The sequence below is a fragment of the Agelaius tricolor genome, unplaced genomic scaffold, assembly GCF_023055355.1.
Source record: "Agelaius tricolor isolate 1412-34295 unplaced genomic scaffold, bAgeTri1.0.p SCAF_8, whole genome shotgun sequence".
NCBI classification, from domain to species: domain Eukaryota; kingdom Metazoa; phylum Chordata; class Aves; order Passeriformes; family Icteridae; genus Agelaius; species Agelaius tricolor.
The window spans coordinates 28199035-28217733 of NW_027269268.1; the positions used below are offsets into that span (position 1 = coordinate 28199035).

Sequence of the window (18699 nt, forward strand, 5' to 3'; positions counted from 1 at the left end):
AGAGCCTCTTTTTTCTTTCAATGAATTGAAGTTTTTTTTGCTTTTCTAATATTTTAAGTACAGAATGTTTGTTTTTTCAAGTAAATTTCACATAGGAAATGGAAGTATTCAATTTAAATATTTTCTCTAAGCATATTTATATGAATAAGAAAGGAAAACTGCAAATTTACTAACATTAATATTAGTAAAAACACTGAGGTTTCACTTTATCACTGAGGTGATAAAGAAGCAATGTGATAGCTTTTAGGTTTTTTACAGACACTCTTCTGTAAATACTCCTAGCTATTTGATTATGATTTAATTACACATGGCAAATGTGAACTTTAAACGTCTCATAAATAATATTAGATTATCACATAAAATTTTATCTTACTAAAATCACTATTAAATGCAGATTATAAAAGCTTGTATTTCTCTTTCAAGGCAAAATAAAATCATAACATGCTAACGTGAGACACAGGAATCCGTTCTTTGCCCACTTTAATAGTGCTTTTGAGCTTAGAGTGGGAGATTTTACAATGGCAGAGAACAAGTCATCAGCCTCAATGTTTATTAGTTTTAATACACCCATGAAATATTTTAAAAGGAAAAAAAAATCCTAATTCAATAGAGGGCAAGTAAATCTGACTTTCCCAAACACTTATTATAATTTTGACATTTTAACATGATCAAGGAGGTACACCTCAATTTTGTTTAAGTGCTTAAAATAATACCTGTTTTCTAAAAACGGAGCTATAAACAGTATCAGATTGCACAATGACATCCTTACACAGAGAACAAAAGTATTACCACTTTGAAAAAGAGCAATTCCTTGTTGATAAACTTGTTTATGTTAAGAACATTAATAAACTGCAGAATACTGAAGAAATAATAACATTTATTTGCCCAGCTAGTCAGTTTATTTTCTTAAAGCTGTATTTTGAAACTGTTTACATTTTTTCTTTTTCCAATGTGGGGGGGTGAAAGGGAAAGGTTAAAGAGAACAAATTGAATTTTTTTCCTGAACGCAAATTTCTCACTTGCTTCAAAATCGACAAACACATCTCAAACTTGTATTTGTTTGGGTTGATATATGTTGCAGCAGCTTTGATTTATTTTAGAAAGCCAAAGCTGTATAAATGTGTTGTTTAGAGTTTGAATGGAAAGTATTCTAGACAGAAATAGAGTCTGAGAAAACAGATAATATCAGATGCTGTGTATAGTTAAGCTATGTGAATATCTAATATATGCCATATTCCTTGAATAAATGCAATCAGAGCCTCAGACTTTATAATAAAAGCAAACATGAGCTGCATTTGTGTGACACTTTACATGGACACAGGTACACTCATTTTCCCAACACGAACAGAAAAGTTTTCCTTCTGTCACATCTGTGTATACTGAAGTTACCAAACTTACAGAAATGGCCATTAAGAAAAATTCTAGTGTCTTTTAGGACAGAACAGTGAGTGTTTGCAGAGGGATGGGCTGCAGGCTCACTTCTTCCTTCAGTGCTGTGTACAGTGCATCCAGTTAAGAGTTAAGGCAACACCACATGGCCAAAGTTCAAAGGACACGCAGTGGTGGAATCACAATAGCTTGGGAAACACTTCACAGTTATGAGCATGATCATGATCATGTAATTCAGCTTGAGATCCTCTGCCTAAGTCTTCTGAAGTGCTTGATGAAGGAGCTATTTCCACATTGCATCATTTAGTGACACATGGATCAATGAAGTATCATAATTTTAAAATGTGCATAGAGACACCAAGTGCATTGAAGAAAACACTGCATAACACTTTGTTTTTTAAAGAGTTTTTGCAGGACAACCAAGACAATTTTTTTTTTCACTTTTTAAGAGTACTATTACACCCGATTAAGATTTTTTCTCTCCTTTTAAGACAGAAAATTGTTTAACTTCATGTAAAGTCTAGATTGCTAAAATGCAAAAAATTACTTCTCAGCCACTTTGGAGTTAGACTCAAACTGGTAAAAGAAAAATGACAGCAGAAATGTCTGTATTAATTAGTTACTTTGTGATTGACTCTGAGGGAATTCACACTTGGCATGTTGTGTTTGCTGTATTCTGTTCCACTCTGAGTTAGTAACATAATGTAGAGCATGAATTGGGTGCTAATCCTCTAACACTGTTCAAAATCCTGTTGTGAAGATCAGATGCTGTTATCTGCATGTCATTAGGGTTTTGTTTTCTTTTGCCCTAGCCTTGTCTTATGGAAACTTGAATTGTATCATTCTGTTTCTAATTTATCTTCTTGGCTGCTACACTGGCATAGAAGTTTTCTAGACCTTGCTAATAGATGTACTCATCTATTCCAGAAAAAACATGTTCTGTCTGCCTGAAAGTTTTGTACTGTATCAGGGTAATGGGAAATTAGGAGAAATCCAGACTAACAATTCATACTTTCTTACTAGTGCAAAATCAAAACCAGTATCACTAATGTCAACCTAAGCATATGCCAGAAGAGAATTAAACCTCGCTCTGCATTTGTGGTTTGAGAAGAAAATATTTTCTAACAAGAAGAGTTCTAATTTCAAAATTCACTGAATTCTTTTTTAAAATGTGTAACCTTTGAGGAGTGTTTCTTAGGAAACTATATTCTGCTATCTCCACTTTAAATCACTTTAAAGAGCCCAGAGACACTCATCCTTTATAACTGGTCTTACAAATTACATTAAAAGCTTTCAATTTTTTTCTGTAGTACAGCAGCAGACATCTGTGCCTTAAACAAAGCTCCCCACTGTACCATACACTCTTAATTTGTGTTTGAGATTAATTGACCACTGCAGAACGCATCCTTGGACTTTCTGCAATACATGAAATAACACTGGGTGAGGAGTAGTTATCCTGAGCAAGGCAGGTGATAATGTAAACCTGTCTGGTACATGGCCACAAATACTGCTGGCTCCTGGCTTTGGCTGTGTATGCTACATAAATGCAGTGGCATTTACACTTGATAAAAGGTAGTGCAATAAAAATGTACTTTTTTAGCATGCATTTTGGTTTGTGGAGCAGAGCTATAAACACTTGAAATAGTAATAGCTACATCTTTTTCTTCCCATAATTTATGTAGCCCTTGTATGGAATGTCCTTCTCACATCTTAAACAAAGGTAACACTCTCTAGGTGCTAAACAGAAAGCAGCAGCATAGGCAAAGGGCATGGCTGTGAGGGGTCACTCCTGAATGAAATTCTTGGCTCTGCATTAGGCTTTCTATGTAAAACTCAGATTAATTCTGTTTTACAGATTAAGAATACCTTCCCACATCACCTCATGGTACGGTAGGGAAAAAGAAGAAATATACTTGTTACCATGATGTATCCAGACACTACTGATAGCAGAATATTATGTAAACAAACATAATCAGGAATCTTCAACTACATGTTATATCAACTGCTCCTAGAGTTGTCTGAACAAAACCTAGGCAAATCCTTAGTCAACTTCTGCACATGCACAGCAGTTCCACTGCTAATATTCTCCACACTTCAGAAAATGTCAAGACACAACCTGACCAAGTAATTTTTGAAGTTTTTCCACAAATTTAGAGCTGTTTAAAATCTAGCTACATGACCAACTTAGAAAATAATTCAGTATCCAACTCTGCAACAGTTCTCCAATCCTGCACAGTCACTGCTCTAATCTTGCACTGTCAGTTTTTAACAGCTTTAGCAACGAGTCATCTGGTATACATTTGCCAAGGCATTTCCATCATTGACACTTATAGACTGAGGGAACCAGTTGAAAGCAGCAACATATTACTCACTCCTAACACTTTCCCTGTTCAGATTTTCTTGCTTACTGTGCTGAACAGGTGATTGTAGTTGTCCTGTTTCCCAAAAACCAGTATCTGCAAAATAGGTTGTGTATGTAAACGATGTAAACCTCTCTGTACACTGCATGATCTCCCCTGGATAACCCTTTATGGCATCAGGGTTCATCTAAAATAGAGCCTGTAATCTTTAAAATTGAGTGAATAGCAGTTTGGCAACATGCTAATTCAAGTTAATAAATATAGTATAAAACATCAGCTTAGATATTTTACAAGTGTTCTATCATCTCCTAGAATAAACTTTATTGTAGTATTCAGATCAATGTTCCTCTAACTTAAGTATCTGAGGTAGTTAGCATTGTAAAAAATGCAAACGAAAAGTCAAACACTAATTTAAGAGATAAAAGGAGAAATTTTAGTTAAAATACTTTACAATAAAATAATTATGATTATAAATCTCTTTAGTTAAATATATACACATTACACGGTATTCTAAAAAGAATGAACTTATTAAAGTTTCAAGCAGATCTAATGCACAAATTCACCACTTTTTCAGCTTAGACTGTAATGTCAGTTTAACATTCATAAATGGCTGTGTCAGACTAATGGCATTGTTTTGTGCAAAACTAAAAAAAATTATGAAAAAAAAGTCCTTCTGTTCCCACAGTTAATAGATAGAAAAGGTAGTTTACACATACACACACTTACACACACAAACTTTGATTGCATACAGAGGTTAGAATGACCAGCACTAAAATAACCCCCATCTCTACAAAATAATTAATATCTTGAATTGATGTAGTTTTTGAAAATTACAAATTTTAAGTGCTAGCAAATTGTGCTTTTAGGCAGCCACGTGGCCAATAAGGTAGATGTTGTCATAAAGGTGCCCTACAAAATCTTCACTAATATTCTGTGCAGCTCGTCGTGTATTTCGGATGAATTCCCTCTTTGACATTTTGTTCTTCACGTGAGGGCTTGTTAGATCAATCGAAAGGAGAATCAAAGAGTAACACAGTACATAAACTGCATCTAGACAAGAGAAAATAAATAAAAAAAGTTTAAAAAAGAAGCTGGGATCATTAAAAGCATTTTTCCCTAAGAACCTTATGATCTTTGTCATCTAGGTTCATAACTTTATACATATATACATACACATATACATACAACTACTCAGAAGGGTATCCATAGAAATAAAATTTAGTATGGCAACTTTCAAAGTAATAATGCCAGCACACTGCCAAATGAGAATTTACAAATCTCTTAATATTTCTACATAATCCAAAAGCCACTAAGGGCTTTATACATTTTCATTTAAACAGATTCCTGAAGTTTGTATAAACTAAAGCCAACATCCTGCAAAAGCTTATCTTTTATATATGTAAGCAGTTCCACTGCTAAAAACTGCCTCCTCCAACCACTTAGAAATATTTGTTAACTTGTATGTAGCCCAATATTCCCTTTCATTTCTGTGAGACTATCCACAAGGTAAAATGTTAAGTGTGTAAAACTCTGCAAGAGGAACTTCAGAAAAGAAAAAAGCTCAAAGCACATACAAAAATGGAAGAAAGATACCACGGAAATAAACCAAACTAATTAGCTAAAAAAAGAATCTGTATGTTTTTTGGGTTTTTTTTTTCAACTGAACAAAATTTTCAACAAAATTTTTCAATTTTGTACTTTCAGATATACACATTTAGGTGCTGACTTTAAAGCTATCAGAAACACTAGCATCGTCCAGAAGTATAAAGACAGATCCACTGCTCATTTTTGCTTACCAGGGCTAAGGCCAAGCTCTCTCATCAAATCAGGATTACAAGCACAGAATCTGTGAGAGAACTTTGTTATGAGAGTTTCAAGGTACTCCCCACGCTCCTCAGGAGCATGAATGTGTCTGAAGAACTCTCTCAGTGCATTTGGCAAGAACTGATTTCTGAAGTTGTGCAGTGTCACAAGGTCATCCAAAACATCTCTCCTGGAAGAACAAAAACCCGTATCATTAGAAAAGTTTCTTTTAACTATTTAAATATGAAAATGTGTAGATGTTAAAAATAAAAATTAAAGCTTTAGAATAGTATGAGCTTTTGTTTTTGCTAAAAGGCAAAATTATCACTAACAGCACAAAGATAATATAAACACATGTTCTTTGCCTATTTGTGGCCAAACACTATAAAAGCATACACAAATCAGAACTCAAAGTTTGTATATATATTCAATGAAGGTCTACACAGAGGCTTTGATTCCTTTAATCTGTGACAAAACCATTAAAAAAGACAGTAAAGGGAATAGATTGATGCATGCCACACATTTTGATGTCTAAGTAGAAGCTTTTACAGGATTGTTTTGTTAAAACCAGGCTTCAGCTAGGCAAAATTTGCTCATGGAAGTCCACCAGAATGTGATGTTCTCAAATGCTTTGCACTGAACACAAACATATATAAAAGATTCAGACCACACCTATATTGTCAGATGTGAAAAAGACAGTAGAAAAAAATTTGGAAACAAATTTGAAGTGAACCTAAGAACATTTTCCTGTGTTTAACCTGATTTTTACCCTGCTTGTGAGTTTCAACATTTAAAAAAGTAGTTTGTATTTTTAGTGTCTGATCATACTCTGTTTATGAAGTGAAGATATAGGAGTCACTAACATTAACTTGCAATCTCATCCATTAAATGGTTTGTATTTTTATTATTGTCTAAAAGATTTGTAAATCTCAAGTTTTACTGCACAGGACTGCCAGTGGTGATAACATTACAGACTCTTTTTATTCCTTTAGTAGCACAGGCTGAAGAGGCTGAGAAGCAGGAGAGGATTCCTGTTGAAGCACTGTTGGCCCTTGGTTCTTCCTATTCAGGTGCAGTAACTATTCTCCTTCATGATACTGCCCTCCCCCAACCTGATGGCATGAGAAAGCACAGTGGAGACAGAACACCAGGCTACAGCAGGGACACAGCTCCCTTCTGCAGCTCCTGATGTCTCCAAGAGGCTGCTCCCTTCCCTGTCAGGAGGTGTGTGCAACTTCCAATCAACAAATCTCAGACAACCAATTAATAGTTAGATGATTCAACATTAGTTACAAAGCCATCATCCCTTAGTAAAGTGATAATTACTTTTTCTGAATAAGATCCACAAGAAAGGGAAAAAAACCCCATCAAGTCAAAAAAAGCAGCAAAATATCTATATAAGATTTTGTGAGGATGTGAGATTTATCATTTACAGGTGGTATTTTTGAGGATTCTTATTAAGTCCTACAGTCACATAAATACTTGAACAGAGTAACTGTTCAGATTTAGAAGAACCATTACCTAGCTGCATTGTTTTGCCTTTTTACATCACTGAAGTGGCATCTCTACATTCAAAATATTTTTAAATGGGGCTGAACATTGAAAATTAATAGACAATACCTTAAGAGAAATTTTAATTACCTTTCATCAAGGTAGATTCTCAGCTTCTTCCAATTCAGTGTTCTTGTGCAAAAGATAAACTTAGCTATTTCTTTCGGTGAATCATCTAGTATGCCTTTGGACATAAAGTAGTTGACACCCTGAGATAAAATACAGGTACATATAAATATGTTTAATCTTCATAATGTATTTAGGAACAAGTATTGTACTTCACAATGTAGGACTGTAATCCTACGAATTAACTGGTTTGTTTTTCAGAATGGTTCGTCCTCCTCTAAATCACATTTCAACATGCAGAATACACTCTAAAATTCTAAATCAAATGCCAAGAGACAATTTAGTGTTATGGTTGAGATTTTACATACAGTCATAGGAGAAAATTTTAAATTATGAACCCCATAATGAGCATGATGGTTCTTTAATAATTTCTTTACAGTGTATATCAGTATTGCTTTTCATACTATTGTAATAGTATTTAAAATGTAGCAGGGACCATAACTGTTAATTTCGTAACTTTTGCAAATAAGAAAATCTTAGCCATAATGTGTTTAGTCTTCAAGGTCTTTCATTAAAACAGTAATGTTCTCACATGTATACAATGTACCACATTCAAATAGATGCATTAAATGCATTTGTTTAAATGTGTAATAATGCAAATAAACACAAGCACGCTGATTTCAAAGCATAGGTAAGTATCAACATATATAAATATGTATACACATAAATAAGAACACTATGCCTAACATAAAAATAGTTTAAAAATACAGAATTGCATATAATTTATAGTCATGATTTCCAGAATTTTACACTTTTACACAACACACATTTCTTACAGAATAAACATGGCAAATTTAAAGTATTTCAGTGATATTCTGGATTCTCTCTGGTCATTGAAATATCCCAAAGCATAAAACTATTTTCCTTACAAACTTACAAATCAAAACCCAACTAATGGATTTTAAAAATGTTCACACTTTTCAACAGCAAAAATCTAAACCTGAGAATAACTAACCAAGTTCTTCCGATTCAATTTGGCAGGGGCTGGGAGCAGTTCTCAGCATTTGTTACCAAGAAGTGTTGCAATACTGAAGTACAATAGATCTTGACTACAGCATAAGGATGAAATGTAAAATGAGTAGGACAGTGCATTTCTGCATAAAATAATGTACCAAGCCCACAACCTAAATCACCTTTAAAATATGTCTGAAATATTTTTTCATAAATTTTCTGATATCAAACTTAACAATATTTTTTAAGTCTGCCCTTTAAGTTTACATTACAGCTATAAAGATGTAGGGGCAACCTATCATTCAGTGTATAAACTAAACTTCCCAGTGCTCTTGAATTTTGTGTGAAAAAGAAATAAAGGGCTGAGTGCAGGTTTGGAACATTTTGTGAAGTGTCTTAGTAAAGCAAAATCTTATTTGCATAAAGCAGGAAAATAGTTACAATATATGTTTAAGAACACAAATTAAAAGCCAAAAAACTCGTGTAGTATTAACTGGCTATTTTTACCAGTCCACAGTTTTTGCTTATATATTCATAGAAAAGAGCAGTTAATCAAGATACATTTATTTTGTTTAAATAGTGGTTTATAAAAATAAATAAAAAACATAAAGGCTTTTAGATAGATAAACCAAAAAATCTAGCAGTGTTACACCCCAATTTTAAGAAAAATCTATATTTAGGATGACAATGTAACATGTATTGCTCTATCATCTGGCATTTCAGTCCAAATTAGATCATATTTAAGTTTGCCCATAATATGGATGGACAACATGTTAAGTACTTTCTTGAGTCACAGCTAAATAAGAAATTAAAAGTGGGAGATAACATGGGTTTTGGCAATTTACGTAAGATGAGCAGCAGAATATCTCCTTTACGTTTATGCCAAGTTAATGAGATTTATGTGTTTGCTTCAATAAGAAGTATTAGCTTAAGCTAGTACAAACTGAAGCCTGGTGGGGACATCTTGAATAGCATTCCTGCTGCAATTAATAAACATTTCTGCAACACATCCAGAAAATACCTAGCATGGCATAGCAGAGGCAGGATGACAATAACACTTTCTTTAAGATAGTGGGTTTGATTCTCTGTGACAGTAAATGCTGCAGTTTCTTTCTCATGCACTAACTTGCAACTCAATGTAGGATCTCCATCTGACAAGCTACAAAGTCTTTGCATTATTATTCTCTAATTCCTTTCTCCCCTACCACACGTAATGCTTGACAATATCTTTCCCTGTGCATGCGCTTTCGTCAGCTCATTCACAGGTAAACAGGGTATAAATAAAATATAGTTCACCACATGCCATGGTTTTTAGTTGCTTTTTATTTCATCCTAAGCTATCAAAAATACTGTTTGCAACAGTAGAAGCCTGATTTCTCTTTTAAGTTCTTAAATTTTGTCTCACAGTAAATGAAATTTATTTACAAGATTTACAGCATGTCATTGAATCTGTTTTTCATAACACCGTAAATACTACCTTGAAAACCTCTCAGAACTCTTGCTTCAAATAAATCACTTTTGGTAGCTAAAATGGTCACTTGTGGCATATATACTAGTTGAAGTAGGTAGCCCTACACACTATTAAAACCTATGCTAAGATTACTTATCAGTCAGCTGGTGATTCTCTTAGGAAACATTTGACTGCAGTCAGGTAGGGTACTCTGTGCCATGATCTATCAGCTCTGAAGAGGCCTTTTTAACACTTGGGAAACATTGCAGAATGAGCACATACACTATTTTTTTAAATTCTAATTCAGAGGACTGTAATATTCTTAGCATTAGAGAATTAGGAAGGATGCCTTAAACCTTGCCTCTGTGGCAAGCATGTTCTCTCTGAATTTCAGACAGCTCTGGATAAAATATTAATATATAGAAGTGCTGATTTAAATTATACATGCAAACAACAACTTTAAATATAGACAAACAGTAACAACAAAAGCCATGTGTTGTATTTCAGTATGTTATTTTTTGCAGTTGTTTTTTTTTCCTTGCACACAATGGTTGTTTTGCCAGCTATTCTATTACAGCACTGATACTCCTTGTTTTCTACCTGTTTCCAATAGTCTTTGGATTTGTTAATATACATACAGGATCTCTAAAATTGAAAACTCTTCCTTTTAAGTGTTGATTCCATTTCTGCATTGACTATCTTCTTTGCTAAGAGTACTTTCAGAGCACTTCAGTACAGCAGTCAACATTACAACTTTTGTAGTTGCCTTTGGCACTTCTGTTTAGATATGCATAGAAAACAAACCAGACATAGCCTAAGTTAATGCACAGAAATTTTGGAATTGGTATCTAGTATAGTAGGGTCTCAACTTCTGCTGGTCATTCTAGGTAACACTAACATTATTAATAATAATTAGACACATATGGTATCATTGTTACCATTTTTCTAGGGAAGTACACTATCTCAATATATCTAATGGTGCATCTTCTGGAACAATGCAGAGTATTGATGAGATATTGTGTAATACAAATTTTCATGACTGTTTTACTAAGTTAGGAATCAAGTCATTTGGTGGTCCATATCAAGACAAATGTGGACACAATATGTAAGATACATTTGAAACAGTGTCTCTTTCACTGTATGCCTTTAAAATACAGTCTCAGTGATCCAAACAGAATAGCAGAAATTGCAAATAGAATGCGGACATATTTTTCATGTTACAGAGAATCCATAACTAATAATTTACAAGATTAAACCATTCTGATTATAATGTAGAAATATCAAAAAGTTTCAGCTCAATGTTGCTTTCCAACTTTTTTGATAAATCACACAAACTAATTTCTTTCCTCTACAACATACACGTACTTATACTATTCTTCTGACTGATAACTCAAGGCATCTCAAAAGTGGCTTGCTTAGTAGATCACTATGAAATAGGGTAAGTTTCAAAACTTTGCTTAGAAATACAGCACAGTAAACAATCCATCATCTACAGACTATCTATAATTAAAAGTCAGGTAAGATTTACACAAGTGACTAACACAAGTGGCTTTACACAAGTGGCTAACAATTTATAACCAGGAAAAGGTCAGAAAAACCTGGCCTCCCTGCCAAAAACCAAGGGCAGCTTGCAGAACGAGACAATCAGAATAGTGCAAAGACAGGTTTAGTATAAGCACTGTCTTACTGTACTTTATTATTATGCTATGCAAAGGAAATCTTGACCTCACTAAAGTCAGGGAGTTTTGGTACAGTACAGATTCCACAAGGTCCATAAAAATAAATGCTATTAAATAGATCAGTTAGAACCATTAAGGATGAAAAAAAAAAAGAACTTCTTTCCTGACCAGAAGATTCTTGTTTGTACCTTTAGTTTCAATTTTAGCTACATAGCATTGATCCATGTAATAAACTTGACTAAATATTTTGTAGGGAGTTAGAAACTGGATACAAAACAATGGGAAGTAACTTCTGGTTGCTTACAAATTTTGAGTTATAAGCACATGAGATGAAATGAGCACTGCATGAGAAACATTTCACAAACACCATACACTCTTTAAAATAAAATATAGCAGAAATCAGGTAGGCAGATTAAACAACATATTTATATTCAAGTGCTAATACTAACGCTAACTATCCCCTCTCTCCAAAGAAACAACAAAAACCAGGTTCCAAAATCTTGTCTACAATGGTGGTGCCATATGAAAAAAACCCAACAAAACCAACCAACCAACAAAAAAAACCCCAAAACCCGAACCAAAACAACAAAACCAAAACAAAACAAAAACCCCAACCCAAACATGCACTGGAGGTTTTTTTTTTTTCAGATTACATGTCACGTGTTTAGGCACATCCTTTTAGCAGAATGTGAGCACCTGCTATGAATTATGCAAGCTCATGCACACGATCAACACGTTAAATTACAGCAGATACCACAACACCATGCACACAACAATGGCTAACCAGAGAATCCTACCACAAAGTGTGCAGATGCTCTTCCCTACCCCGTGAGCCACCGCTAGCTCTGGAGCTGTTGCTGTGGAGCCTGGTTACCCATTTTCATGACATGGGCGGTGTCCTTGGGAGAATCTTGCTCCTGTGGCTGTAAGTATTCCTATTTTTATAGTAATTTGATCAGGTCTGTTATCAAATGTAAAGCAGAGTTTGGCAGGAAATTCGGAGACACAATTTGTAATAGTGGAATGTCATATCATATGTTCCAGTCACAGTGTCCTTATAATAATAATAATTCTGCCAATATCACAGTTGTAAACAGTTAAAGCAACAGTATTTGTGAATTCTCCTGAAACTCAGGCCCTGAATGATTCCTACCAGGCTATGGTGCTCCACAGGGAGAGAGGAACAGAGCCCTTAGGAGATACCCTGAGGTTCTCATCTCTCATTGAAGCAGAGTATTTGTACTTCTATTGTAAAATATAACCACAAGAAGCAAGAGTAGCAAAATAAAGTTAATACCTAATTTAGGTATGCCGTAAGTTAGCTCTAATTTGCAGATCTTATTGCCTTTAAAAATAATGAATCTTCTATTAAATGCCTTTTCTGAAGGCTCCAAATGCTTTAAAGATACCAAGATTACTTTAAATAAGGTTGAAATATAACAGCACATTATAAACTGAGATAGTTAAGTGAAAAAATTGTGTTAAAAAATTGACAGACAATGCTACCAGCAATATACTTGATGTATTACTGAAAACATGTAAGTTGCCTAAATATTACATCTACTTTGAAAGCTTTCACATTTATTATTAAATTTGTGAAAATTCTGCAGAAAAACAATACTAATCACTCAAGTGGCCAGGTGCTGATGTCTTGATGCTGTTTATCAGAGTTCAATGCAGAGTTCTACCAGAAACATTACAAAATACTCTATTTGTGACTGATAAAAGTAATGGTATCTTAATCAAGCAGAATATGAGATAAAGCAAGAACTTAAATGAAATTACATTATTGCAATGATTCACAGAACTGCTTTATATATTTTACCCCATCACACATTCACACTTTCTGTATCATATCAGCTGAGTGAAATTTGCTCCTAGAAGTGTTTCTTTTCATATCTCAATCCCTTTTCTACTTGGGATTTATTCAATTACCACTTCCATGTATGTGTGTAACTATACGCAGGAAGCTGACAGCATTTTTGTTCAGTACTGTGTACACTCTTTTCCTAGGAAACATGAAGCAGGAGTCTTGTTTTATACACAAAAGACTCTCTCTGCCACTTGGGCATTAACTGTCTATCTCCCAGGCAAAAGCTGTCTACTCTCAAACTGTTTTCTTCTTTGAAAGGTGACAGACTGAAAGCAGAAACTGACTTTTCCAGTTAGCTACATGAACTTATAAATGGAAACCTTTCAGTCTGACAAGGGATGGGGTTTTTTTTGAAGATAAATTTATATTGTTCTATTAGAAAAGATTATGCACAATAAACACCTACAGAAACTCAATCAAACTGATGTTCAGGATAGTTCAGCAGTAGATCTTTTGCATACTTCAAGATTTGCTCCTCGATAGTGGAAATAGGTGAAAATCCCCTACAAGAAAATGTGATTGCGATAGAAGTAATCAGACTTTATACCTCATCCTGCTTTGTCTAAAGTGAACCAAACTCAAGCTCTGCATTTTAACATTTTTATTAATGTAAGCTCAATGTTATGCTCTTACAATTCACCACTGTCTCTTCAGTTGGGATATCTGCCTCGTTCCTAAGTTAGTATGTGGTTATGAATTTCTGGCATCCACAGAAGTGTACAGGGCACTTAACAGGCAAGTCATGTAAATGATGTACACAGGTACAATACTCAAAAAAAAGACCAGGATACTGCTGTTGCACAGTATTAACCACCCCTACAGTAAAACAAACACTGATTAAAACTTTGCTTTTATATGGCTATAATTATAAAAAAGCAATCACAATTATTGTAACTGTTTATTACTGTCAGCAACAGTTCACTTACCTCATCAGGGTTGGCATTAAAGGTGAGACTGCCCTCATCTAGCTGCATATACAATTTTCTAAAAGAAAATCCTAGAGGCGGATTCTTATTGTATATAGAACAGTGACCCCAAGTGGATTTGCACAACCTATGAAAATAGAATTAATCTATTATAAAAATTCCTTTCCAAATTTCATGGATTTTACAAAAGCAAAATGTAACCAACACTGCAAAGCTAATACTTGAGCTATAGGAAAAGTTAGAAGTAGGTTACTGTAACAGTTATTAAGTCATTTTGCCACGTTTTTCTAAAATCTTCAATTATATGATTAATGTTTTCTTCTCATAGTGGTTTTGGTGTATTTGAGTGCAACATCAAAACCTATCCCAGTAGGTGGCATCATTATGACAACCACAGAGCAGAGACCTCTGGCACTCCTAGAACCTGAACACTGGAGAACAGTGACAAATTGTTCTCCTGGGGTACTGTGACAGATTAAAGCATTCTGTTTCTTTTCCTGTGCCCCAGTTGTGCAATGAATTGGACACTGTATCTGCACACAATCATGCCTTTAATTCAGCCCTTTCCCCATCTGTCCTTCTTCGCCCAACTCTTCCTCTTGTCCTAACTGGCCAGTCCTAACAACTAGATCCAGTCCCATCCCTCTCTATCTTCTATAACTTTTGAGCTTCTTTCCTTTTTATGCCACCCTGACTCCATATCAGTCTCATCAGTTTCTGTCTCTCATCTCACCTCCTTTGATGATACCATCTGCAATTCCCTTTCTACACACTCTAGATTCCTTATTGAACTGGTAGTTCTGCTTCAACGCACCTGCCCAGTAACTAATTAGGAACAACGTTTAGGACCCAGCAGGTAGTCACTGGAGATATAGCAATGATTCTGTTTTCAATTCTGGAACCTGGGTCTTATTTGGACTGAGTTTGGAACTGCAACCACAGTACTTGCCAAAACTTAAACACACCCTTATACATGTGGAATAGTGAAGATTTTTACAGAGATTATGCAAATTGAGATTTTTATCTATAGCTAAATCAGGATGCATTTTCATTACCAAAAGAAATGTGGAATAAATGTATTATTTGGAAAGACTGCACAAAAAATGGTTGAACTGTTTTCCAGAATGAACTTCAAGGAAAATATGTATTTCCACCCCACATGTTAAGAATATATACTGCATGTAATTAAGAAGCTCTACTACAAGCTTTGGTCTAAGGAATTTATTTCTATTTAGGTTGGGTTTGAGACCAAGAACTGAGCACAGTACTATGCATATGGATAAACTTAGAAGCTTACTGGTATCCTTCACTAGAATTCCTACTCCTGTCAATAGAAGAGTCCCCAACAGCAGAACAATTGTGACTAAGAAGTTATGCTGCATTATCCTTTTGCTAGGTTCCAAAGCATGATAGGAAGGGAAGCTGCTTAATTCAAATGCAGCCGGGCAAGGAAACAGACGAGGGGAGGAAGAGATGTAGAGCGTAATGAAAGGTAAATAAACAACCTGAACAGCAACCCAACTGCTACAGTAGTAATACTGTCTGTTAAGGGAGAAGAAAATGTTGTGAAAGAAGTTAAAAGTTCTGCTGACCATCTAATCTAAAGATTAGTATGATTTCATGAGTGTTTCCTAGTGCTGTAAAACATAAAATACCAAAGAATATGTTAATTACATTTTGATATTACACTGTTTTATCTTAAAAATGTTCCTTTATTTATTTCCCAGACATACAAACTCTGCATATGTTATACATAAACGTGTTTCAAATGTTAGGCTGCAGAAATTTCATTTGAGAAAGAAACAACCTTTTCTTTCCTCCCTCCACAGCCATCTTCCAAAAACAATACACCTAATTTGTGTCAAGTGTAGCAGATGAGTTCTCACGTCTCTTCCTTTGGAAGTTTGGCTGAATAGGTTTGCTTGCTTAAGCTAGACAACTGTTCAAAGTTCAGAGAAGTAATGATACAAACACCTGAGATGTGCTTTGAGATAATAATACAAAAGTGAAGACAAGTCCCTGTCATGCTATCTCAAACACCAGGTGTTTAATAATACACATGTACACTTGTGCCAAGCATGCTTGTGTATGTAGCAATGTCCAGTAATACCCCATGCTAATTAGAAATCCAGAATAACACATTTTTAAATGATATATGTTTCCTCTATATAAATCTCATTTAACTTAGGAAACCTTTGCTAGGTTAGAAAGATGTGCTGAAGCAAATTTAAAATCTAATACTTTTTACTATGCCCAGGTGATATTTCCTTTTTCATGCTTACCCTTGCCAGAGGAGCTCATCATTAGCAAGATCCTGCCAGACACATGATGCTAGACAGAGATCAGTTGCATTCAGGTATGACAAAATGGTAAAACTGAGCTCTGGTGGCAACATTTCCAGGTTAATGAATCCTTCTTGTTCTTTAGATTTTCTTGTCTTCAGCAGGTGGTAGATGTCAATGCCTCCTTGAGCTTGTTTGCGGTGGCTCGTATTGGAAACGCTGTTAGCAGGTATCCTCCTACCATGCTCTCTGGTAAGATAGCCTTGTCCACTGTATCCTTGCTGCTGCAATTGCTGGTTTCTAGCAATTCTCCAGAGTCCCTGACCCATCTGCGAGCCTGCTGGACATAAAATCCAAATTAGATATTGACAGCTGTTTGTAAACATTTGTAAGACAGGCTCAGCACATAAGTCAAATTTTAGGACTGATCTGAATAGGTAGAAAGTGAGTTCTACCAAAGTTATGGTGCCCAAGTAATGAGTCTTCATAGGGCAATTGAAAAAATACTGAAAACAAAACCTATTAAAAAAACCTGTATTTTTTTCAAAAGTTTCCATGATCGAAGAGCTACAAAATTAACAATAAGCTTCTTCAAATAGTACCAAATATTATCTATATCGTATGCAAGTTAAGAAACCTTAGGCTTCAAAACATTTGGAATCTTCAGACTTCCTTCAAAATTTCATAAAAAGAACTTATTTAGAGTCAATGAAGGACTCTTTAGAGTCAATGACTGGATAACACAGCGACTGACACTGAAACAAAGTTTAATGACTTCAGTGATAATGCAGTAAGGATTCTGAGTCCTCAGAAACAAGAGAATAAGTATCTTTTCAAGCTTTCATACCTACTAGCATAACATAAAGCCTTGATTATAAGATACTCACATACTTATACAGAGAATATCACTGCAGAAATAGTACAAAAAGCCTTTTTGTAATGTAAAAAAAAAAAAAACATATTTGCTTTTAAGGACAAACGGAAGAAATTTCACAGAAGAAACAAAATGAGACAGAATTTAAACCAGTCTAGGACCAGCTGCTGAAAATCACAAGCTCTACGATTTGTGTAGCTATTCAGCAGCTTATATGCCATTTGTTAGAACACATATAATTTTCCCAATCACATAATTACTTTCAGCTCTGTAATAATCCAAGATGAATGCTTTCATAATAAAAGATGAGCAAACCCATTGTTATAAAGCTTTTTAAGTAACGATGTCAAAGACTATATTTTAAAATTATTTTGAACCTATATTTTCAATCTTCAGACTCAGTATACCACTCAAATGCATGTTTTCAAACGTCTAATAATATAATCTTAATTGAAAACTCTTGATAGCTTGGCTGGAGAAGCTACCACAGTAAAAATAACATCGAGCTTGTTTATAAATCACTGACCTTCCCTAGCTCTGTCTGCTATCTATCAAAGTCTGATTTAAATTTTAATTGTTTCTTCCTCATGTTACTTTGCTACTTACTGCATAATCAATTCTTTTGCAGTGTTGACAAGCATGATAGGATACTAAACATAATATAGATTAATGCTGCATTAATACTGGATTCTATTTTATTAAATAAAAAACAACATGCACTCTAGATATAAACACTCTCCACTTTAGAGTAACTGAGTCCTACAGCTGCTGATTTGCAGCCACGATTATCCCAACAGGAAAACGTTCCTTCTTTCGACGTAAGCCTATCGAAACTGAAGCTTCGTTCATAGCAGCTGCATTGCAACCGAGGCCTGCTGGTCCCCCCGGAACGTGAAAACCCTTCAATCCCGACTGCGGGCCACCAGGCTAGCGGGCGGAGGCACAGCCCGTCCCGCAGGCCCAGAGCCGCCCCGGGAAGCCGAGGCCCGAAGCCGCCCAAGGCCGCGCCGCGTCCTGAGAAGCTCCGCATCCGAGCCGCCGCCCGAGCGGCTCGAACCCGCACAGAGCGGCACCGGGACCCGGCCTGGGCACGGCCGCCCCTCCCGGGGCTCCGGCGATTGCGGCCGGCGGGTGCCGCCCCCCGGCCCCATTGGGCCGCTCCCGGAGCCCCGGCTGCCGATTGGCCGCGCCGCCCGTCCGTCCGCGCCGCGGAGGTGCCCCCGCGGGCCCTACCTGTGCCAGCTCCGCTCCAACCGCCGCCGCGACGAGCCCGGCCCGCCTGCGTGCGAGGGCCGCGCCGGGCGGGAGGGGCTGCGCGGGCCTGGCGGCGGGGACGGGCGGACAGGCCCAGGGAAGGAGCCTCGGCAGGGAGGCCGAGCCCGCCGCCGCCGCCCCGACTCCTGCCCGGGCAGCTCTGACGTCCGCTGTTGTTGCT

The 18699-nt window shown here is 36.0% G+C and overlaps 1 protein-coding gene and 1 long non-coding RNA gene across 3 annotated transcripts; both read right to left on the reverse strand.

Annotated features, from left to right (window-relative positions):
• Positions 1–857: 857 nt before the first annotated feature.
• Positions 858–18668, reverse strand: FBXO8 (F-box protein 8). 2 transcript variants are annotated; one of them, XM_071432081.1, is made up of 6 exons: positions 18498–18668; positions 16391–16730; positions 14109–14235; positions 7194–7312; positions 5546–5742; positions 858–4799 (listed from the first exon to the last, which is right to left on the reverse strand). In XM_071432081.1, the coding sequence occupies exons 2-6, from the start codon at positions 16717–16719 to the stop codon at positions 4612–4614; spliced, it is 960 nt and encodes a 319-aa protein (XP_071288182.1). In that variant the 5' UTR covers positions 16720–16730; positions 18498–18668; the 3' UTR covers positions 858–4611. The 2 variants fall into 2 exon arrangements, with proteins under 2 accessions (XP_071288182.1, XP_071288183.1); XM_071432082.1 differs by having other exon boundaries at positions 16391–16727; positions 18498–18667.
• Positions 7718–12099, reverse strand: LOC139592361 (uncharacterized). The gene is made up of 2 exons (XR_011679995.1): positions 10435–12099; positions 7718–10332 (listed from the first exon to the last, which is right to left on the reverse strand). It is a non-coding gene; the product is annotated as an uncharacterized lncRNA (long non-coding RNA).
• Positions 18669–18699: the final 31 nt, after the last annotated feature.